The following is a 25970-nucleotide window of genomic DNA, read 5'->3' as shown; positions in this document are numbered from 1 at the left end:
AAGCAGAAGAGACAAACATGAAATAAGACACAGATGAAACCAGTTACGATAACGAGACACAAGGCATAATGGGAAATGGAGTCCTATAAAACACAAGCAGAAACGGAGCACTATGGCGCCCTCAGGTGGCGAACAGAGGCGCCAGCAACAGGACGTGACACCGTATTCACAAAACATTTTGTCGTACCACTAAAGTTCTCCTAAATGGCAGTAAAAGTTTTTAGTTAAGAGTTTCCTCTTTAAACCTATTTACAACGCTGCTGAAAACAACTTTTACTAGGGAGCAGAAAGAAACTTTAAAGAGATAATTCGCCCAAAAATGAAAATTCTGTCATGAATTACTCACCCTCAGGTTGTTCCAAACCTGTATAAATTTCTAGATTTCTAAAGATATTTGGAAGAATGTTAGCAACTGACAGTTCTGGGACATCATTGACTACCATAGTAGAAAAAATTAAAATGGTAGCCAAAGGTGCCCCAGAACGGTTTGCTTTACTAAATTCTTCAAAACACAGAAGCCTTTTGTTTTCAACAGAACAAAAACAAACATACAGGTTTGGAACACCTTGAGGGTCAGCCTAAATGATGACAGAATTTTTATTTTTGGGTGAACTGTCCCTTTAAGCTTATAGAGAAAGTCGAGGTTGACCTTATTGTTATGGATGATGTCAGCAAGTTTAGATACTATGCCCACACTGATTGGCTGGCGGGGATGCGTCTCAGAGCCCTTCGGAATGAAAGATTTCGAGGGGTAAAACTGATGGACACTTCGCGCCCCCGTGATTCTTTGCGTGGCGACGGCGCCTCCTTATGTGCACGGGATGATGACACAGAAGGGCACTTCGAGAAACAGTTGTTTGGTCCCCTACCCCCTTCAACCCTTTGAAGCTCTCACTCCAGAGGGTAAACGCTTTGAAGGGCTTAGGGCATAAGGGATGTGCCCTTCGGAATGGAACACAGGGTGTGTCATATAAATATTGTAGAACAAAGTATCACGTTGCCATGTTCACATAAAGACACCATGTTCAAAGTCTGATTCATGATTATCATACTTATCATCATCTTATTTAAAATGTGAACATGCAAAAAGGTTTGTCTGAGGGTTAGGGGGTAGAATATACAGTTTGAACCTGTAAAAGCCACGACACCAAAAAAAAGCTAACGTGTGTTTCTGAGTTTGGCATGGTTAGATGGGATGGGGGTGGGTGGTCCGGGGGGCTCATATAACCTCATGCACAGAGTGGATGGGAATTGCTGGTGTTCAATATATTCTTTCATTTTGGATTTGTTTTGTTCATCTATTCTCATATTCCATTGTACGTCTGTTACATTTCTTAATAAATGCCGTTATTTACTATTCAGTACATTTATTTGTTTTTATGGCCCGTTATTCATATGCCCCACCCACCCAAAAATGATCAAAACCAGATGTGCATGTTGCAAAAATCTCTTGGAATGTAAGTTCCCTGCACAAACATCTTTCAGCAGCACACGCTTAACGCTCACAGAGAAAACACAGAGACTTCTCATGGAGGCAATGCTAACTGTACGACTGGGACTTTTCCTTTTTCAGGTAGGATTTTATCCATCATAACAGAGAATGTTCCTTTAAATCATGTATCGAAACATTGTATTGTAATGTAACATTGCCGCTAGAAGATTGCAACATTGTAACGTTGTTTGAAAAGGAACTATCTTAATCACATTTAAGCACTGAGTTATTGCAAATATGTTGAAATAGCAGAAACGTTAACTTGCACAGATTTTTGTCTTTTTTATAGGATAGTGACATTAAAGCAGGGGTGCAGACTAGAAACCCGGGTTTCTCATGAGCAAACAGCTCTGATGTTTCCCGAAAGCAGAGATTTTAACCCTTCTGGAATTTCACCAGACTTAAAAACAGAATTAGTCACGCCCCTTCTTCATACATTCCGCCTTTTCAAATGTGAAATGACTGACTCTAAGCAGCTCACATTCATTGATGGATGTTTTATTATTCAGAATAAGGTAAATAACAAAAGGTAAATATGTCACATTAAAGACTTCACTTGTTATTGATCAGGCACTCTCGTGTGGGTTTGCGGAAGAGTCTGCAGGACTAAAGAGAGCAAAGAGAGGTTGGGTTATTCCACCTTTCAATGAACCGGAGAACAGCAGAGGTCCTTTCCCAAGAACGCTTTCTAAGGTAAGTGAACATCATCAAAATGACTTTTGTCATTAAAACAGGGTTTGTGTTACTGAGTTTGTGTCTCTCTGTCATTAGATCAAGTCAGATTTTGCCTCAGAAACTACGATGACGTACAGTATCACAGGTGAAGGAGCAGATCTGCCACCAAAGGGCCTTTTCATATGTGACAAATTCACAGGGACTATTTCAGTGACGCAGCCGCTCGACAGAGAGACTAAAGCCTCCTATAATGTAAGTTATTTTTAACTTTATTCATGATCAGATGATTTTAGATTTAAAACGATTGAGTTCTTTGAAAGTTGTTGTCTTGTTTGCTGGCAGTCTTTACAGATTTGTGACACTTAACATGCTCGTGTCTTCAGCTCACAGCTTATGCTATTGGAGAAGGAGGCATAAAAGAGAAGCCAATGGAAATCATCATCTATGTGATTGACCAGAATGACAATAAACCTGTGTTTACTGAAAATCCTTTCAATGGACAGGTTCCTGACGCCGCTTCAAAGGGTGGGTGATTTATGAAGTTTCTTTCATAAAAAGCATCCTAATCTTTCATCCAATGTTTGGTGACCCAAAACGGCTTCATTTGTGTTCCGCACAACAAAGAAATGTATACAGGTTTGTAACAACTGGGTGGCGAGCAAATGATGACAAAATTTTGGGGCGAACTAGGGTTTTTTCAACTGTAGACACTGAGCCGTCACACAGGACTCGTGCGTTCTTCATCCCCACAGGACAAATTTTGAATGACATTTTTTACTAAGGTCCTCTTGACACGTGCCAAAAACATAATGTGTGACCTCCTGATAATTCTGATTATTAATATTTATACTTTTAAGATTCTGTTTTATATTAAATCGTTGCATTAAGTACAGACAATAGTCGGTTGCGAAGGCTTTTTTAAATTACGCCACTTGTATTTCCCAATCTCTGAAGATTATGAGTTTATGACGGTCACAGCCACTGATGCAGATGATCCAAATACTGATAACGGTGATGTCAGATACAAAATTATCAGCCAAGATCCTCCGTTACCAAGTCCAGATATGTTTGATATCAACACCATAACTGGAGGGATTCGTGTCATTGGTACAGGACTGGATAGAGAGGTGAGAAATGAATTCATTTGATGACCGTATCTTAAAGTGCTGTTGAATGAGTTCATGAAAGAGAAACTCACATGTGAACATCTTCTCTTTCAGAAATTCTTCATTTATTCTTTACTAATTCAGGCTGCATATATGAGAGGAGAGGGTTTGACATCGACGGGCACGGCTGTTATTACTGTCACCGACAGCAATGATAACGCACCTCAGTTTGAGCAAACCACGGTAGCTTTTTAGAATATTTATAATACGTATTTAAATACATAATTATTACAACAATTGTTACAACCCAAGTCGTGTATGTTTTTAGCACGAAGCATCTGTCCCAGAGAATCAAGTTGGTGCCGTAGTGGCCAAGCTCACAGTTACTGATGGAGATGAACCCGGATCACCCGCCTGGTCAACAAAATATAAGATTATAAGTGGTGATAAAGGAGGATTTTTCAATGTCAGTACTGGACCCAGTCAGCTCGAGGGAATCATCACCACTGTGAAGGTACAGAATGATCATAATGTTGACACGACAGTTAAGAAGACACAAATGAAAATAATATAGAAATGATATGTCTTTTGCATTTAGCCTCTGGACTTCGAGGAGAACAAGCAGTACATTCTGTCTGTGACTGTTGAGAACGAGGATCCGTTTGTCGGCTCTTTGCCCACATCCACTGCCACAGTCACCGTCAATGTGGAGGATGATGAACAAGAATAAGAAAAGCGGATTGAATCACAGATTTCATTGTTTTAGCAAATTTGCTTGCAAACATCCTCATAATCTGTGTTATATCCATTATTCTATATCACTATTGCAAGCATTCCTCATCTTTTTTACTTTTCATACTCAAGTATTGTTTACTCTATTTAACAGATGGACAGCACTTTCAACACTTCTCTGTTGCTCTGTCCTGTTAAGGAATAAAATGCTTTGAAACAAATCCAAGGTGACCAATAAAATCTTTGAAATCAGCTAAGGGGCGGGGCTTGCGCTTGTTGCAGACGGTTTGGAAAATAAAGTACAATGCTAACTCTGTTCCAAATAATTACACAAGTAGGGCTCGCTGCATCCCGCGGTGGACGTCTTGCACGGCCCACGTGACATCCAACGCGCCTACATCCAAGTGTGATGTCAGAAGCCACGCCCATATCTGGGTGGATCGGAGTTGGGGATTCTTAAAGTTGTGTCCTTCTTCTTGTAGTTTTTCACACATTCTTTTTTTATTTCTTACTCAACACAACATTTAAAAACTAAGATCCTTCGATGGTTTTTGAGGTGGCTGTGGTTCAGCAAAATATGTTTTATTTACTGGACCATTTTGCTGCATTTCATAATTAACTAAAAATGTAAGCAAATTATTGAATTTTTCATTTTTAGTTGGTTTTATTCGTCTTTTATACAATGGATGTGGCCCAGCCTCAAAAAACGAGCAGAAGGAGGATCAACATCACATGTTGTAAATCTCTTTCAGTTCCCTTCAGATCAGCAGCTGCACGAGCTGAACGTTCACCGAGACCATGATCATTGTGCAATTATTAGTTATTATTCTCTTTTTTTTTCAGGTAGGATTTTAACCCTCGTAACAGGCAGTGCTCCAAGAAACAGATGTTTTTGTTTTAGTAACAAATGTTTTTTACATCATTTGAAATGATGTTCATATTTTAAATCAGTTCACATAATGCATTGTTTGAATGTCATGTAAATATTGTTTTGACGCCTAAAAGACGTGTCTCGTTTTACAACATGACACTACTGAGTGTTGCAAATGTGTTCAGTGTAAAAACTTAAGGCCAGTTGCTTGCCTAAATTTATAAGTATAGGCCTAATAAACATCATTTAACGCAATTGAATTTAAATTATATTTATCTGACAATTAAATTATTTTAATGACTTAAATGATTGACACCTAAAGCACCATGTAAACAACGATTCTCAGAATTGTTCTGACCATTATTTCATTGTAAAATGGTCAAGTGCTTGTTAACAGTTTGGATCTAGTCTGTATAGTCTTTGGGATTCTTTAAAAATGTTTTATTGGTTTATTAGAAGTATTAATGATTGTACTAATGTGTTGGAATCAGGAAAGAAATATTTATTGCCAAGAGTGCTTGCACACACATGGATTTTTTTCTGAGAAACTGAAGCTTCACATCCAAATACACAAGCAAGCCATATAATGATAATAATAATACAATTCAAATTAAAAAATGTAAAAATTTGAAGAGACAGTTGCATAAAAAGCACATAGTGTTTGTCAGAGTTCAGCTCCACAGGAATGTGCAAGTTTCTGTAAGGGTAGAAGCCTTTTGCAGCTCTTTCCTAAAAACAAAATCTTTTAATGGTTCATTTGAAAAGTTCATTCTTCTCATCATACTAAAGGTGGCCAAGCTGTTCATTAAAACCAGCGAGCAAACTGGAAAATGTCTTGAGGTGCCTCTAATATTATTTAAAGCAAATCTGTTATGTCCATATAAATCAAACATTTTGGTTTCCCAGATGGAATCTTCCTCTGATGATCTGGTGATTGTGAAGTTTCCAAGGTCTTCAGCAGGACTAAAGAGAGCAAAGAGAGGTTGGGTTATTCCACCTTTCAATGAACCGGAGAGCAGCAGAGGTCCTTTCCCAAGAACGCTTTCTCATCAAAATGGTTTTTGTCATTAAAACAGGGTTTGTGTTACTGAGTTTGTGTCTCTCTGTCATTAGATCAAGTCCGATTATGCTGCAGAAACTGCGATGACGTACAGTATCACAGGTGAAGGAGCAGATCTCCTTTTCAGATGTGACAGATTCACGGGGACTATTTCAGTGACACAGCCACTGGACAGAGAGAGAAAAGCCTATTACACTGTATGTAAACACCACATTAAAAATGCTTCAAATCTGGATAGAGAGGTGAGAAAAGAATTCATTTGATGACTGTATCTGTACATGACTGATTTATTTGAGAGAGTTTTTTTATGAACTAACGTGCACTGGAAAGAAAAGGAACATGCAGGATACCACATAGTCCCTCAGCAACCTATATTCCAGACAATATTTTACTCTCTGAGCTTGAAATGAACAGAAATTGCTCATTTTTGCGTGCCAACTCTACGTCTCTACACGAGGCTGTTGGTTGCAGTTTGCAAACCCGACCACTAGATGCTGTTAAATTTCATACACTGGACCTTTAGCACAGTACTGGAACAATTTGGACAGGGCATATTGAAGGGCTAGCCAATACAGCCCAAATAATTTAGTGGTCACACCTGACAGATTTCATTTTGGGGGAATTCTCAGCTTTGTTTAAACCTTAAAATGTCCAAGAAGCATAGTGAAATGTCATGGCCGAGGTGATGGTAGCTTGATCACACAGGTATTCTAAAACTTATGGGTCTTATAGGTCAATTTTTCTAAATTGAGCTTTATACATAATCTGAAAGCTGAATAAATAAGTTGTCCATTGATGTGCGGTTTGTTAGGACAGGACAATATTTGGCTGAGATACAACTGTTTAAAACTCTGGAATCTGAGGGTGCAAAAAATAAAAATATTGAGAAAATCACCTTTGAAGTTGTTTATCAAGGGCGCTGTAGCAGGCCGTTGCTACAAAGAAACGGGTTTGTTTTACCGCTGTAATGACGTTGTGGAGAATAGATGAACCTGAAAGCAGAAATTTACATAGATACCACACTTGAGTGGGTAATTCCCGAAGAGCGGGCATCAGCGAGGGATGTTTTAATGCGTGTTTCTGGCCATTTTGTTAGCAATTTTGCTGCATCCACTCCCAAAAATAAAGTTTTAATATATTTACAGTAGGAAATATAATATCAAAATATCTTCATGGAACATGATCTTAACTTAAAGGACTCATTTCATGAGCACTTTCAACAAGTTGGTATGATTTATTAGGGTCTTCATGAAATGTCTGGAACATATTTTGCTTAAAAACACTCAATGGCTGTGTAAACAAAACCCTTCTTGCCTCGTCAAAAACAGCTTTGCTCACAGCAACCCGTTTTGGTGCATGTCTCTTTAACTGATAATGAGTAACAGCGAACCCCACCTCGTTCTGTCCGGCGTGTCAACACAACACACGTGTAGTACTGCCATGGCAATGGTTTCGCTAAATTATGTTTCCTGAACTCTTCTGCGGTTAGTTTCGTTTTAAACGTCTCAAATCATTCGTCCGGAGACTAAAAAATCCGTCACAGCAAACAGCGCATCCTAATGCGCTCACGTTGTGCGTGTATGCTTACCTAAAATCCACTGCAGATCTCAGACCTGCAGATCTCAGCTTGTCATTGACAAGTTATAACGTTACACACACAACGTGAGAGCATAACTAGTATGCTGTGGCAGATTTTTCAGCCCAAGGACGAATGATTTGAGACGTTTAAAACAAAACTAACCGCAGTGTTCGCCCCTGTTCATTAGCAAAACAAACAGTTTGCTGCAGCTGAACATATTAACGCACATAATGTATTAACATTCATACAGCTAAACTCCAAGTGTCCATCTGCACTTATATACAGTAAGTTTAACACTGGCTTTGAATGTTCTATCAGAACATAGCCCGTGACTGACTTAGCTCCGTTCGCTATCATATGCTAACGTTATCCTCCTATATATACGGCACATGTACGTCAATTCAGACTGTTGATAAATATTACTTACATCGGCAGTTTTGTCTCGTTCAGTTGGTCTCGGTCCTTCTTGAGGAACAACTTTGAGGCTAATCCTGCTTGTTCTGTCCCAGGTTGATAAAGCACTCCGGTTTGAAGGGATTCGTGCAAACAAGCAGGTTTTTACTTATGGTTTCTGATGGATTTCCACTAAAAATAAAATAAATCCACTCCTGTCTCTTTCTAGATTTGGACTCTGTGCAGCGACTACATTGCATGTTGTCCACGAACTTTAGCCATGGCGTCACGTACACCGCTGTCGCTTGTGAAAACAACAATGGTGGAGTGCGGTGGGTGGAACTGTGTAGATTAAGGGGCGGTAACATTATAATAAAATCCGCTTTGGACGTCACATTCGGAGCGAAATCTGAATGGCTCGATTTCTCACATGCTGGCATAGAAAGGCACACCAAAACAAAGTTACTGGGATCTTGTTTTTCACGTTTTCTGGGTTGCTAGATGCACCGGGGACCCGATTATAGCACTTAAACACAGAAAAATTTTGACTTTCATGCAATGGGCCCTTTAATATCCTAATGATTTTTGGTATAAAAGAAAAAATTATCATTTTGACCCATACAATGTTTTGTCAGCTACTGTCATAAATATTCCCCTTGCTACTTATGATGGGTTTTGTGGTCCAGGGTTAACTATCACTTGTAACGGCCACCTATGTCTAATGTGTATGTACCTTTAAGATGACGTCTGTTGTGGATGCACGCGGCTCCTGCGTTAGCGCGCGGAGAGTTTGGCTTGAGAGGTGAACAGGTGTGATGGTCGCTCTACCGCTGACAATGTGTGTACCTTTTTCTTTGTGACGGAACCGGAGGGTTTCCTTCCCCGTTTCTACACCACTATAAAAGTGTGCGGGATGTTTAACCAATGAACTCGTGTCTTTCTTCCTCGGCTATGGCCATCTGTTCCATTCCGGGTAACGTTGGCTTAAACTCTCTGGCCCGCCGTTAAACACTGTGTGAAAGTAGATTATACAAAAAGATAAAATCAGCATAAAGGACATGCTGTCATGAGTAAGATGCCTTAAACCCTTTACCCAAAAATAATATACTAAAATACACTTAAATGCATTTCAAGTGCTCTACACTATTTTTTTACTTAATATACAAAAAAGGTCTGTAGTGGCCTACTTTTTAGGATTAATTTAAGAACTAAGTGCACTCAAAAGTTAAATAGAAGTGCTAAAGGCTATACTTTTAGTACAGTATTAGGTACAAACTTAATGTGTTAAAAATAAACTTATGGAAGTGTACTAGGTGTAATTAAATAAAGTGTATTTTTAGTGCACTATCGTTATAAAGCATAAGAACAACATATTTAAAATTTTAAAGGGGTCATATGACATGGCTGAAACGAATATTATGATTTGTTTTAGAGGTAATGCAATGTTTACACACGATTTAAGGTTCAAAAACATTGTATTTTCCACACACCGTGCATGTTTGTGTCTCCTCTTTGCGCCGCCTCTCTGAAACGCTCAGATTTTTAACAAAGCTCATGGCTCTGAAAAGCGAGGTGTGCTGTGATTGGCCAGTTAACCAGTGCGTAGTGATTGGTGGAATACTGCAAGCGTGTGACGGAAATGTAACGCCTCTTACCATATTCCGAACAAAATGTTCCCAAGCAATTGTACTGACAGGTGATAAAATGTCATCGGTACTTCCTTAAATCAATTCGAGCCCGAATCTGATCCTGAAAATGAAGATGATCAAGCTGATACATCAACTTTGCCAGCTCGACTTGAGCAGGATAGGATTGGTAAGGTTTTTAAAAAATATATATGTTAAATAGTTAAAACCTATAGCTAACTGTTTTACCTTTTATATACGACGTGTAGTGTATTTCGGGGAAACTATGAGTTTAACCACAGTAACATACGTATAATTAATTGTGATTAACCATTAATTATTTTATACACTTTAACCTGATGCAGCAGAGCTAATAACAGCGACAAACTAAAATGTACTCGTCCAGCGAGTGATCAGCAGGTCGTATATTAACTCTAAGAAATATTACTCCCCTGGCCTGGAAAAACAATATTCTTACTGTAGTACAGTACCACTTCAGAAATCTTAACGAAATCAAGCAGTTTAAGTGACCTTGATATGTGATAAATAAACACAGAAACAATTTGAGCGTGGATACACATGCGGTTTATTTATCTACTACGGGGAACTAAAACCAACTACTAACAAGGACCAAACATTAACAAACAAACATAAAAACGTAAAACAAAATAGATAAAGCAAAGAAAATGGCAGTATTAAATCAGCTATTCACATCTGCACGAACCATCAAGCACAAATCTCCTTATTTAAAAGGGGCAAAGCTTATACGCAACCGGTTAGCAATAGTTCAGATACTTGCATTGGCTTCTTTGTTTCTCGGGACACGTGCTGGCACGCGTATCAAAGGGTCCTGATGCGTTCAGAGCGAGCCGGGAGTCCGTTGGATTTAGCTGAACTAAACTGCTGGAAGAGGCTATCTCTGAGGAGAGACAGGTCTCGAGAGGTTGAAAGAACGCGCACGAGCGAACGAACATACACAAAAGAGCAAGCTTTCCTGCGTGTTCAGATGTTTTAACACAGAGGGCATCCAATGTGATGAGATAGTTTTGGGTGCAAAAACATGTTTCTTTGTCCGGCACACTAACTCATTTGCATTCATGGTCGCCTGGGAGTTTGGAGCAGGAATAGACTTCGAATAGAATAAAATGAGTATGGTATGAAATACATTACTGTGCTATACACCATATTCTACGACATGAAAAGGGAAACACGTAGATATGAAACATGAAGGGGTTACAATTACATTGACCTGTAGTTTGAACAAGAATGTAAATATAAACAGAAATACCATGACGCACACATGCATTGGAGGTTATATATTGAAGGTGAATAACGGGGAGACAAACATACAACGTGGGGGTATACGGATATGCACTTTAAACCAGTCTTTTGTTGCTAAATAGAGAGAAAGAGAGATTCTTTTGGAATAAACCGAGGCTCTCAGCTTGTGGGCGACATGGTTTTTGTCACTTTGGTGACCAGTCCTGTCCTCCCCCAAGAACCTCCTTTGAAGTCAAGGGGAGAGTATCCGAATCTGTCCTGGTTTAGATGAAGGTGTTGAGAATAGGACATTTGGCCAGACTTGTTGGTTGCTGGTCGTAGTCCTGCTGAGAGGTTACTGTGTTTTACGATCACAGATGGTAAACTTTGATCCGACCATACCCTACAGACGTTATAAAGATTTGCCGTTAGTGATCCACCAGTGTTACGCCATGTCTCGTCGCGACTCAACAAAGACAATAAACCCCATTATAAACACGACATTTGTTGCCTCTAGTTGGAACATAATTACTGATTATTAGGACATACAGTGGCTTGCAAAAGTATTCATCGCCCTTCATTTTATTCACATTTTGTTATGCTGCTGCCTTATCTTAAACTACTTTAAATGATTATTTTTTTTACATTAATCTACACTCCATGCACAATAATGACAAAACAAAAAACTGATTTTTGACAGCTTTGCAAATTTATTAAAAATAAAAAACAAAAATAAATACATTGCATGATGTGAAACGCTTTACACATCTGCATTTGGCAATTTTCTGTCATTCTTCTCCTCAGATCCTCTCAAACTCTGTCAGGTTGGATGGAGGATCATCAGTAGACAGACATGTTCAGGTTTCTACAGAGATGTTCAGTTGGGTTCAAGCACTAGCTGGGCCACTCAAGGACATAGACAGAGTTGTCCATAAGCCACTCTTGCATTGTTTTAGTTGTGTGCTTAGGATCATTGTCATGTTGGAGAATGAACCTTCTTTCCTGTCCGAGGTTCTGAATGTTCTGGGCTAGGTTTTCATGATCATTATCTCCGTATTTTGTGTACAGTCCCTGAAGCTGAAAAACACCCCCACATCATGATGCTGTTTCCACTACACTTTACTGTTAAGACGGTATTGTACAGGTGTTGATCAGTGCTTGTTTTTCTCCAGACATGATGCATTTATCTGAGATTCATCAGACCAGAATATCTTGCTTCTGACAGTTTGAAAGATTCGTTGAAGTACGTTTTTGCATATTTCAAGTTTCCATGTGTCTTCACTGAGCAAAGGCTTGAGTCTGGCCACTAAGCCATAAAGCCCAGATTGGTGGAGTGTTGCAGTTATGTTTGTCCTTCTGTAAGTTTCTCCCATCTCCATATATGATCATGGAGCTCAACCAGAGTTATCATCAGCTTCTTGGTCACCGCTCTAACCAAGACCCTTCTCCATCGATGGCTCAGTTTGGACAGGAGGTCAGCTCAAGTAAGAGATCTGGTGGTTCCAAACCTCTTTCATTGAGGATAAATGGAGGCTTCATGCTTCTGTGAACCTTCAATTCAGCAGATTTTTTTCAGAAGTCTTCCTCAGATCTGTGCCTTGATACAATCCTGTCTCAGAGCTCTACTGGCAGTTCTTTTGACCTCATGTCTTGGTTTTTACTTTGATATGCATTTTCAGCTGTTGCACCCTTTATAGAGAGGTATGTGCCGCTCCAAATCATACTTATTCAATTGAATTTGGCACAGGTTAACTCCACTCGAAGTGTATAAACATTAACAAGCAAAACTAATGCTTCTGAGCTAAATTTCAAGTGTCTCAGAAAAGGGTTTGAATACTTATGCAATGTAATTATTTTTGTTTTTTATTTTTAATAAATTTGCAAAGCTGTCAAAAATCAGTTTTTTGTTTTGTCATTATTGTGCATGGAGTGTAGATTAATGTAAAAAAATAATCATTTAAAGTAGTTTAAGATAAGGCAGCAGCATAACAAAATGGGAATAAAATGAAGGTCAACACATTCTCACTCCCGACTCGTCGCATATTTACGCTCGGTCAGCGCCCTTCGGCGTCACTTTTGAACGCGCAGGGTACCCCTTTGGCGTCGTTTTTCAAGGTGAAGGGCACGCGAATTTCACCGTCATTATGAAAATGTATATTAGATATAATTTGCAATGATGATGTTTCGGGGTTTAATTTAAGTTTAATGGCCAGGATAATTGCGTTTACATGACGCTATTCAGACAGTTTCACAGTTTGAGCAAGTAATGTAACAGTTTATTTATCGTAATATAAAACACATAATACAAGCGGTCACAATGTCGTTCAAAAATACAGATATCCCAAGGGTACCAACGCGAAACGATCGATTTGTAAGAGGAACAGATCCGAAAACGATCACCGTCCGCCGTAAATCTCAAATCCAGTGAAGGAACGACGTTCAAATATTGCCGCCAGAGGAAGTTACGTCAGCTTCGATGCCATTGGCTCTCCCATGTCTCATGACCGATCGCGTCATTTCGTTGGCTTTGAACGTGAAACGGTATTGGCTCCCGCGACCGACTTCATCTAGCTGTTCCAGTTTATCTTTTGAATGGGAGCGACTTCATGTATTCACGGACAAGCAGGGCATCTTCGTGTAAAGTTATCGTACGGCTTTGGTGCAAAAAGGTCTTCGAAACGAGTTGTTTGTTATGTTTTGTAATGCTTTTGGTCAGTTTGTGCAATAAATACCCGTGACTGTACTTGTATTCGCGTGTTGTGTTTTAAATGGCTGGGAAGTGGTTAGGGTTAGGGTGAGGTTGGGGTTAGGTGCTACAAAATATTAAAACCATAAATAATTATGAAATGCTAAGAATTGCACGCATCTCGGTCTGGAGCATTGAGCAAACAGCAACGCAGTTCCCTGTTCCTCGAAAAACGATGCCAAAGGAGTACCCTGCACGTTCAAAAGTGACGCCGAGGGGCGCTGACCGAGCGTAAATATGTGATGTGTCGGGAGTGAGAACGGGTTGCTTCATGAAGCAATCATCTGTGAAATGCGCTGCACACACTTCGGATTGTACTGTTCTGGAACAGTATTGTAAATAAAATGTAGCCATTCGTTTTTAGTTGTCTTATCTTTTGGCAGGGCAGACAAAGAGGCTTTCTTTTCTCAATGAAACACACAGCGTCTCCACGATATGGCTGCGGCGGTGACGATACAATGAGATGTACCAGTACGCCCACCTCACTTGCGTTTACATTTGGGCGGTCTTAGTCAAGTCATGTTACGAAGTGACGTAGATTTGTGGGGGTGTGGTTACACGATGTGTTTCAGGCAGGTCTGGGTGAGCATTCGCTTTTAGATTGAATGCATCTTTTGTTCCCACACTTTCATTTTTGCAATTTTACGTGTCTAACACATGCATGGGCAACTTATAACACACCAGAGACACAGAAAAACACGTTTTCGCGCCATATGACCCCTTTAAATAAGGCAGGGCATTGACACATTTCACAGTTTGATTTCTAAGCTTGCAATTTTTTTCCAAAATTCAGTTTGATTCAATATCAATTTATTTGGATATATAAAGTAGGTTCCTAAAGGAACACTCCACTTTTTTTGGAAATAGGCTCATTCTCCAACTCCCCCAGAGTTAATAAGTTAAGTTTTACCGTTTTGGAATCTATTCAGCCGATCTCTGGGTCTGGCGATAGCACTTTTAGCATAGCTTAGCATAGATCATTGAATCCAATTAGACCAGTAGCATCGCGTTCGAAAATGACCAAAGAGTTTAGATATTTTTGCTATTTAAAACTTGACTCTTCTGTACTTACAGTATATCGTGTGCTAAGACCGGCGGAAAATGAAAAGTGAAATCCTGGTGGGTACCTACACCTGAATGCACACCAGCTCGTGGGGACTCGTGTCACTGTGGGGACCAAAATTGAGGTCCCCATGGGCAAAAAAGCTAATAAATTGTACAGAACAATATTTTTTAAAAATCTAAAAATGCAAAAAGTTTTCTATGTGTAACGGAGACCAGCTAGTGAAGAGCTGTGCAGTGTGTAAACCTCACTCCCCGACCAACAGAGACGCTCTAGCGACTGTGGTCTTTAGCCTCCTCGTTAGAGCGCCCGTCTCCCATCCGAACCGACGTCGGTTCGAGGCCCGCGAATCGCGGTCCGGTTACATATGATCTTTAGGTTTAGGGGTAGGGTTAGGGATAGGGGATAAAATATACAGTTTGTACAGTATATAAAACATTACGCCTATGGACTGTCCCCACAGAGATAGTAAACCAGACAGGAAGTTTTGACCTAAAGGAAGGAAGACATAACCGCATCCTGTATGGGTGAAAACTGTAACAGACAAGTGTGATAAGAATCAGCATCATCAGCGTCTATAACCAGCTTCTATCAATCGGATTCTCATGACTTTACCACATTTTCATGGGGACTTAGAAATAATGCATAACTTTTATATGTTACTCTATATTTTAACCCCTTAATGTAGGCATCTGCGAAAAAAATCATTTAGTTTGATTTGACATCTGTCTAATTCCTTGAAAATGTCAACCTTACCATGAAAAAATAAAGTTTCGCCAATGGTTTTTACGATGCTAAAAGCACAGATATCAACATTTGCAGGTTCAAGTACCCATGTGATGGCACTCTTCAAGTTTTTAAAGCATTTGCTTTATTTTTAGTTCATGATTTTTTCATAATCAACTAAGTGCCATTTTCTGAATTGTCACATCATAAATGGGCACATGAAAATTTTAATATATTAACTATTTTATGTTCTTTAAAGAGCCACCCCTTCTTCATTTGTTGTTGGTCACGTCCATAACGCTGGAATTGCCCATCTAATCCTCACAATATAGGGTTATTGTGTCATGTATTTATTGTTTTGTACGTCACACTTTTAAAATTGCACCCGTTTTCACTTCTGTGCCAATGATGTGAGGACAAAAGGTTCATTGGATATATGCAGTATATTGCTGTGCATTATTGAACCACAAGATATCAGTATTTATCTTTCTCAACTAATGACAACTCGATTCCTAAAAACTAATCAAAGGTTCAGTTACTGTCGCTGCTCAATTTTACATTAACCTTTGTGGTCAGTCATATTAATTTAAATTTAGTCAGATTATTTTTAGTTTTTCAAAACTTTATTCCTCATAAAACTCATTCAGACATCAACTGATCATTAGTTCTGGGCCAAAAAGCCCAGAACAAATGGTAAATCTTTACTCTTATAATATATTACTGTAAAATCAGCATTAAAATGTCCCCAAAACTCAAGATATGAACTCAAACATTGTCTTAGTATACTCAGTTTCTCCTGAAGATATTTAAAGAACCATTCTCATAGTACTTTTGTAAATTATGAAAAATTCATAAACTTAGTTTAGTTCCTAATTTATTTAAATATGATTTCATTACTAATTATTTTTTTTAGCCTGAATAAGCCACGCCCCCCAGCAGCCCACAGAAACTCTTTTAGTTCCCTTCAGATCAGCAGCTGTACGCGCTTAACATTCACAGAAAAACCAGACATATTTTACTGCTTCTCAAGACAATGATCATTGTGCGACTGGGAATTATTATTTTCCTTTTACAGGTAGCATTTTATATTTTATAACAGGGAATGTTCCAAAACCTCATAATGATGTATTAGCAAAGTTAAAAACAAATGTTTTTACACTATTTGCACGTATGTTATAATTATTTTAAATGTTGGGAGAGGACGACAGTGTTTGAATGTCTGTATTCGTGACACCATAGATTGCTGCAAATGTGTTTACAGTAACAAAACTAAGTTTAAATGCTGCTTTATATTTTTAAGTAAATAGTTTGTTGATGTTTTGTAAAAGCAGATTTAATATCTCTATAATTCAAATATTTTGGCTTCCCATGTGAAATCTTCTGATCTGGTTATGAAGTTCTCTGCAGGACTAAAGAGAATAAAGAGAGGTTGGGTTATTCCACCTTTCAATGAACCGGAGAACAGCAGAGGTCCTTTCCCAAGAACGCTTTCTAAGGTAAGTGAACATCATCAAAATGATTTTTTCAATTTAATACAGGGTTTGTGTTACTGAGTTTGTCTCTCTGTCATTAGATCAAGTCAGATTTTGCCTCAGAAACTACGATGATGTACAGTATCACAGGTGAAGGAGCAGATCTGCCACCGAAGGGCCTTTTCATATGTGACAAATTTTCAGGGACTATTTCAGTGACACAGCCGCTCGACAGAGAGACTAAAGCCTTCTATACTGTGAGTTATTTTTAACTTTAAACCTTACTCATAATCAGATCAAAAATCTAATGCACCAGAAGTTAAAACACCTCAAATGTATCAAAATGCTTGAGTTTTTTTAATTAAAGCTATCATCTTGTGAATGTTTGCCGGCAGTCTTTACAGATTTGTGACACTTAACATGCTCGTGTCTTCAGCTCACAGCTTATGCTATTGGAGAAGGAGGCATAAAAGAGAAGCCAATGGAAATCATCATCTATGTGATTGACCAGAATGACAATAAACCTGTGTTTACTGAAAATCCTTTCAATGGACAGGTTTCGCTGAAGCTTTCTAAAAGGTAGCTTTTGGTGTTCATGTTACTTCATGATTATGGGATCTAGAGCTCTTGTGTGTAAAGCTTCAGCTTGTATGAAATATCCATCTTCTCTCTGAAGATTATGAGTTTATGACGGTCACTAGCCACTGATGCAGATGATCCAAATACTGATAACGCTGATGTCAGATACAAATTATCAGCCAAGATCCTCCGTTTACAAGTCCAGATATGTTTGATATCAACACCATAATGGAGGGATTCGTGTCATTGTACAGGACTGGTAGGAGAGGTGGAAAATGAATTCATTTGATGACGTATCTTAAAGTGCTGTTTGAATGAGTTCATGAAAGAGAAACTCACATGTGAACATCTTCTCTTTCAAGAACAGCATATACTTTACTAATCTCAGGCTGCAAATATGAGAGGAGAGGGTGGACAACGACGGGCACGGCTGTTATTACTGTCACCGACAGCAATGATAACGGCACCTCAGTTTGAGCAAACAGGTAGCTTTTTAGAATATTTATATATAGTATTTATACATAATTATTACAACAATTGTTACACACAAGTCGGTATGTTTTCAGCACGAAGCATCTGTCCCAGAGAATCAAATTGGTGCCGTAGTGGCCAAGCTCACAGTTACTGATGGAGATGAACCCGGATCACCCGCCTGGTCAACAAAATATAAGATTATAAATGGTGATAAAGGAGGATTTTTCAATGTCAGTACTGGACCCAGTCAGCTCGAGGGAATCATCACCACTGTGAAGGTACAGAATGATCATAATGTTGAGGATAGAATCGTTTGTGGTGACATGCCGTAACTTGCTGTCTGTTCTTGTCCGTACAGCCACTGGATTATGAAAAGACCAAGCAGTACATTCTGTCTGTGATTGTTGAGAACGAGGATCCGTTTGTCGGCTCTTTGCCCACATCCACTGCCACAGTCACCGTCAATGTGGAGGATGTGAATGAACCTCCAGAATTCAAACCAAAAGAGAACGTCATTTACAAACCTGAAGATCTGGCTGTTGATTCTGAATTGATTACTTATACAGCCGTCGATCCAGACACTGCCAGATCACAGAAGTTAACGTAAGAAGTCGGTTTCATTTTTATTTGTAGTCTTGTACAGCGGACATTGAACGTTTGTTATGACTCATTTCCTTTGCTGGTCTTAATCTGCTTCTTTCGCCACCCTCCAGGTATAGAATCGGCTATGATCCCGCCGGCTGGTTTAATATTGTCAAAGAAACCGGAGTGATCAAAGTCAAGAAGCAAATGGACAGAGAATCCGGCATGGTCATAGATGGCAAATACAAAGCTCTCTTTCTGGCTGTTGATGATGATGGTAAGTTGGGTTTCTTTGGTTTGGGGGCTTGATATGGACACTATTGTTTCTTTTCTAATAAGTTTGTACTTGTGTGCAGAAAAAGCACCAGCGACTGGCACAGGAACTCTGATCATCCATCTGGAGGATGTGAATGACAACCCTCCCTCGATTACTGAAAGAGAAATAAAGATGTGTAATAGTGAAGCGCTTCCTGCTATCCTCTCCATCACGGATAAAGACGGACCGCCTCACGCCGGTCCATTTCGTGTCGACACTCATGGAGAAACCCAGAAAAACTGGACTGCCAGGATGAATGAAGAATGTAAGAGTTGACTAACATGTCTAGAGAAATGAGCTGGAAAGTCATGCTTCTTTAACTGGTGTGTCTGACCTGACGGTTTCAATCTGCTTGTTTCAGCAACCAAAATAGAGCTGATGCTCAGGAACACACTGGAGCCCGGCATCTACAATGTCATCCTGAGAGTTTTCGATCAGGGCGACAGGTATCAAGACAACACGATTAAGGCCACAGTGTGTGACTGCAAGGGAGAAGATTTTCGATGCACTGAGAGGCTGGCAGCAGGGTTACCGCTGTCTGGAGTTCTCAGAATCCTCGGTGGCATCTTGGTTCTGCTTTGTATGTATTTCCATTCATGCTTTTACACTGATTTGCATTTTTATTTTACTGAGTAACAGCAGCCCATCCTTCAGTGAAATTCTCATTGCAGGACCCATATTGCTTGGACATTGTATGTGTTTTAGTTATGTTTGTGTAGCCGGCAGTCGTCCGTGAGGTGGCTGCCGGCCCTTTACTTTGGTTTATGCTTTGTTTATTTTATTAAAAGTTGATTTAATGTTCACCGGTTCCCGCCTCCTTCCTCCTTTACTTTGAACATTGTTACAATTATGTAATCATAGATGAATTGATTCCACTGAATAATCATTATGTTTCTATCGCAGCGCTCATCCTGCTCATCGTGTTCGTGAATAGGAAAAGCCGCTAACTCTATTGAAGCGACTGTGTGTGACTGCAAGGCAAACAACGTCGTATGCAGCAAATTCTGTTTATTTTATCATTGTCTTTTGAATTTAGCATTTTCTGATCATTAATCATGCTTCTGATGATAATCATTCAATTAGATGTTGCACACTGTAAAAAAATCTCTTTTCTGGCAGCTGGGGCGCCAGAAATAAACCGTAAAATATTTTTTCCTGTAAAATTACTGTTTTCCCCATTTTTGTTGTAAATTTGCAGTGTTTTTCTGTAATTACTTGTGTGTGGTGTGTGTGTGAAAACAGTAAAATGACTGATTACAGTTTTTACAATAGATGTGGAAAATCTGTAAACGAAAATGGATTTGATTTAAGCCCGGCACCAAACATGCTCATAATCACGATCACTATTGAAACTTTGTTGTTATTTGATGGTGGTTTGTTAGGTTCTTAATTAAAAACTGTAGAGGCACATATTTCATTTTCAGAGTTTGTAGCATTGAAGATGTAGGCCTATGTATTCCATAACTCTCTATTCTCTGTAAGGAAGTTTTGACCTCTTCACACATTATTGTTTGCTGTATTTTTGAAAAGAACTTGAAACTGGTTTTGCATTACACTTGTAACACTTCTAGAACATTGCTAATAAAAAGAAATACAAAAAGTGTAAAGACATAACCGCATCCTGTGAAAACTGTGATGGTAAGAATCAACATCATCAGCATCTATAACCACTTCTGTTAATCAGATTCTCGTGACTACTATGGCAAGCCGAATTAGCTTTTAGTCATTCTCAGAATATGAATTTTTGATATCAACAATTCAATTTTTACTAGTAAAAATTATAATTCTTGATATCAACAATTCAATTTTTACTAGTAACAATTGCTGTTTTTGATATCAGTAATTACATTTTCACTAGTGAAAATGTGAACTCTTGATATCAACAATGACGTCATCACTCGCAGAAATGTACATTCATGATATCAAAAATTGAATTTCAACTAGTAAAAAACGTCATTCTTGATATCTGTAATTGCATTTTTACTAGTTAAATATCACAATAGACACATTTCTGCGAGTGATGACGTCATTGTAATTCACATTTTTACTAATGAAAATGTAATTACTGATATCAAAAATAGAAATAGTTACTAGTAGAAATTCTATTCTTGATATCAAGAATTATAATTTTTACTAGTAAAAATTGAATTGTTGATATCAAAAAGTCATCCTGAGAATGATTAAAAGCTAATTCGGCTTGCCATAGTGAGTACATATTTTGCGTCCGAGCACATATACAGATTTCTAATTTTATTTGAATGTTGGAAATGTAAATGAATCTCCCTGTTTAATGCCTGTTGTATACATGCACATACGTGTAAAGCTATATTATATTTGACCACTAGATGGCAGTATTTTTCTGTCTCAACAAATGACAGACTGGTTAACTATAACTAAAAAAGAATGATAAATTACTCACAATGAATGTCCCTATTGTGTGACTATATATTTAGTTCACACTGAGCACAAGTTGGATTTTGCATGGATATCTTTAAAATGTCTCCAATAACCGTTAAGCATAACATATCATTATGAGTTTTTATTAGTGAAAAAACCCACACCCCAAAACAACAAATATTTGTCTTCGTAGATTTAATTTCGCATTCAGGGTCAGTGGTTCAGAAATAAAGCGACACAGTAGTTTCAGACTCATTCGACTCTGGAAACGTCTGTTCAAACACGCATGGGCAGTGCTACTTTTTGCCACCGTTTGCACTTTCTTGCGTTGTGCCACTCCTGTGTTTGATTGTTTGATGACATGTCGTTTTTTCTCTATTTTGTTACATAGCAGAGAGTATTTTTCAAGCGGAGGTCTCTCCGCTGCAGTGGAATGCTGTCATGAGATCAGTCCGTCGGCAGGGCTCGGGGACCCTCCTCCAGCACAATGACACTCCATTGTTTCCGTCAACCTGCCTGAGCTTGAAAAACCTGTTTATAGATAAAGACTGATAACACACCTTCCACACGCCACCTCACACAGTATCTGCTCTCAGTTTCCGTCAACACCGTCATTTACTACGAGCTGCTACTGTGTAAACCGTCCTTAAGCCATTAATAGAGCTCATTAATAATTAAAGTCCCACCATAAAATACATGCCCCTGCCATATATGCCTTAAAACAACCCTAACAAAAATACGTTTATTTGAAGTATAGTAAAATCAAGCATATTGTCAATTTAAGTATACAAATATCAATGTACTAGTAGTATACTTGTAAGTGTTCTATTTCAGTACTACCTGGACCTATTTTGGCCCATTTTTAAGTTTATGAAAGCATACTTTTAAGTGTAACACTGTAGTAAACTTTTGAGCACACTACTAGTTACCCGATTTTGTGTTTGTACTGCAACTACAAGTGAACTAATCGATATATTAATAGTTAGTTGGTTTAGTGGCACATTTGTATGTATGAAAGTACACCTTGAAGTGAAAAATTTGTTTACCCATGCACGTTAAGTGACAGAAGTTGTGTTTTTGCCATATGTAAGGGTGTTATACACTTTATACCATACTATGCACACTATATAAACAAAATAAAAAATTATCTGTTTCTTCGTTTTTTTATCTTTTGTTATAAAATCTTTTATTATTTTATAAATAATTTGTTATAAATATAGATATTATTTGTTAATGGTAACCATTTTTATTCACAGAAAAGCCGGTTTCTTAAAGACATCCTCCAGGACGTGACATCATTTTTGACATAACTACCTATTAGTATAATATTTGTTTATCATATTTATTTATTAATACATGATGTGAAATTTTGTGGCATTTGTTTGCTTGTTTGATAAAATTACAAAAAATGCACAATAACAATGTTTAAATTAATAACACTACAAGTTTAAGACCGCTCACCTAACTTTAGCCATGTAGCCATTCTGGTTTTCTTGCCATTGTGTAAACAACAAAAGTTCAACTTAATACAGTAATATGTGAGCTTGATCAAAGCATATTTCTGGCACTATTTTGATATGGTAAAACCTCCGTACATTAGAACAGAGGCAAATTCATTTCTGTTAAATGTACTTTGTGATGACTCAGGTAGGTTACTCATTTGCATGTGGATTAGGTCAGCGCCTGAAGTTGACAAAGCACCACACAGTGTGTATTAGCAATTTCAGTTTACTGTAGTGAGGAGTTAAATGGGAGGGTTTAGGGTGTGGTGAGAATGTTCAGATAAATGGACCTCCCCCATAAACCTGCTATTGTCTGAGTAGTGCTGAAGTTATGTGTAACAACAAAGGGTTTATCACAGAGACTGTTTACTGTCAGCCCATACTTAGAATAAATGCTCAGTATCACTGGAATGATAATAAAAATCATCACATCGCATCGCACACCTGTATAATTGTAACGCTTAAAGTGAAAGTTCACCCAATTCATCATGTACTTACCCTCTTGTCGTTTCAAACCTTTATGATTTTCTTTCTTCCGCAGAACACAAAAGAAGATATTTTGAAGAAAGTTGGCAACCGAACAGCACTGGACCCCATTCACTTTGATTGTATGGATACAAACCAATGCAAGTGAATGGGGTCCAGTTAACGACATTCTTCAAAATATCTTCTTTTGTGAAAGGCATACAGGTTTGAAATGACAAGAGGGTGAGTACATGATGACAGAATTTTTATTTTTGGGGTGAACTATCACTTTAATGTCTCTTATGTTTCACCTTTCTATTTAAAGTGTTTTAATTTCATTAAGGTGTGATCAAAGTTATCTTAGTGTAATGCAGGGGCATTTTCATATTTTTGTTATGATATATATGATATGTATTTATGAATGTTTCACATCATTTATAATTGAGCTTTTTTTATAATGTTGTGTTTGGTTATAGCAAGCAGATCCCAAAACAAACCTGTTTGTGTGTACACAATATGCACATGACAAATGTGACGCTGTCTGTGAAATCTAACTATGAGATTATGAGCATCAAAGTTTGATTTTTAAGGGATGGTTCATCCAAAAATGAAAATTCTGTCATCATTTACTCACGCTCGTGTAATTTTATAGCTGTATAAATTAATATATTAAAGATATTTGGAAGAATGTTAGTAGTTTTAAGTTCCGGGACATCATTGACTACCATAGTAGGAAGAATTAAATGGTAGTCAGGGGTGCCCGAGAACTCTTTGTTTTCTTTGTTCAACAGAACAAAAAAATACAATATTTTTTTCCTACTATGGTAGTGGATGATGTCCCGGAACTGAAAATTGCTAACATTCTTCCAAATATCTTTCTCTGTGTTCATTTGAACAAAGACATTTATACAGGTTTGAAACAACCTGAGGGTAAGTAAATGATGACAGATTTTGGATGAACTATCCCCTTAATCATTCATTTGACTAGGATTTCAATCTTTGGACTTATACTAAGTCAATGTTAAAGGTTTTATCTTGTATGATTTTATAGAAAACAGTAAACCGCAACAAAACGATCAGCTGGGTTTTCACAGGCTTGACAGCGCATACCTCAAGAACACCAAAACTCTTTGAAACAAAAACTGGTGAGCTGTCTGATAAGTTTACGTCATAGATATACTGTAGAGCCACCGTCTATAATGTGTACAGTTCATGTCTGCCGGCTTGTCGTGTGACATCACATCCATTTCCAGTAAAACCTGATGCGGTAATACTTCATCTGAACTTCTCAACTACTTCCTTATTTGCAAACAGCTCTGTCACTCAAACGGTCTGGAAGAGTTGACCGAGGGGGAGGGATTTTCCTTTAAAGAGGTATTAAGGAATCAACAACAAGCCTCCAGCTATCGGGCTTGTGGTGGCTCGGCAGGAGATGCCTTTCTAACTAACAAAAGCCCCGGCGCAACACAAGACCGGTCTTGTCCCGTGGCTGCGAAACCAAAGTGCTATCACACAATTCAGCGTTGCGGCCGCTTCCCAAATCCGAGTCCACGAACACGACACCGCCAGCAAATATGATACCGAAAGTTCTGCAAGCATAAACATTTCATGGAGGCTAAAAGCCCTTCTGAGATAATGGTGGGCTTTTAAGGCCGCTGGCTGTGTCTGGTCAATCATAGCCAACTGAAGGAAGATTGTAGCTCGAGTCCATATTGACAATGTTTATTAACGCTCATACCCCATTACCATGTAAGCAACATGTTGTGCATTACACTGGGTAAAAGCTCTTGTAATAGCACGCAGTCGCATTCGTAATTATTTGTCCCGGAAATATCGATTGGTGTGAAGCAGTCTGAGTATTGAAGCAGTGCACTTTGAAGTGGATGAGTGACTTTGCTACAGCGTAATGCGGAACTGGTTTCTCCAAGCCGAGATAAGCCACCATCCCCCATGTCTTTCTACGGCGCCTCGCCCAGCTTTAGGCACTCGACAAACATCTCCAAACCTGATTGGTAAAACCACATAAGAGAAACGCCATCATCCATCATGAAACATGTACTGTAGGTTCTACTAGTTTTCTGGAAAATGGCATCCACGCTGGCCACGGTTAAACTGATTACACTTGCAAATTCTGCTTTTGAGGTTTGAAATAATGAATCCTATTTAGAAGATTGAGAAGTGATATGTTTGATCTTTCTGACAGAGTACTAGAGTAAGGTGAACAGCGTTTGAACAGATTTATCCGGCAGGCGGAGGATCTGGTGTCTTTTTAAACAACAGCATTTCTTTCTGATTAATCATTAACTCGGACCTCCATTACTGACCTTGTGCACCGGGTGTGTGATGCATTTACCAGTGCAATGATTTCACACCTATATAACCTATATTATAGCAGCCAAATTCAACAAGTACATCAGCAAACGCATTGATTTAGCTTTAAACTAAATTAAATTGTTGTAAAAACAAATTGTTCAGTAGAGGTTGGTCTGAATCCAAATGAATCTGAATTTCCGTGGTGCTTTGCCCCTCATTTTGATATAATGACCGCACACATTCCAGCTGGCGTGGACTTCAAAACCTGATGTTATCCAGTGGGATTTTAGAGCACTTTAATGGAAGCAAAGAATGAAGGAGTTTCTATGTCAAGCTCACAAACTTTCTCACATTTAATTGGTGACCTAGAAATACAACAGTCTTAAATCTTTAAAAATCGCTTAAAATCCTAAAACGTTCAATTGTGTTCATTCAAACGTGTCACATTGAATGTGGTTTCACACCAGTCGACTGTATATTGTTCCTAAGAATTTCTTTCATCATTTCCTCACCCTCATGTTTCTTTCTTCTGGAGAACACAA

General features: G+C 38.5%; 1 protein-coding gene across 1 annotated transcript; it reads left to right on the top strand.

Annotated features, from left to right (window-relative positions):
- Positions 1-1438: 1438 nt before the first annotated feature.
- LOC130559559 (B-cadherin-like) lies at positions 1439-20359 on the top strand. Its single transcript, XM_057342755.1, has 12 exons — positions 1439-1573; positions 2063-2185; positions 2264-2419; positions 2551-2692; positions 3122-3294; positions 3388-3516; positions 3602-3787; positions 18212-18456; positions 18567-18712; positions 18792-19016; positions 19113-19331; positions 19655-20359. Exons 1-12 carry the CDS (start codon positions 1529-1531, stop codon positions 19696-19698), a joined length of 1833 nt encoding a protein of 610 aa, XP_057198738.1. The 5' UTR covers positions 1439-1528; the 3' UTR covers positions 19699-20359.
- The last annotated feature ends 5611 nt before the right edge of the window (positions 20360-25970 follow it).

This window comes from Triplophysa rosa, linkage group LG1 (genome assembly GCF_024868665.1).
Source record: "Triplophysa rosa linkage group LG1, Trosa_1v2, whole genome shotgun sequence".
Lineage (NCBI taxonomy): Eukaryota > Metazoa > Chordata > Actinopteri > Cypriniformes > Nemacheilidae > Triplophysa > Triplophysa rosa.
Note: the sequence above shows the minus strand (reverse complement) of the source record. Positions and strands in the feature narration are given on the sequence as shown.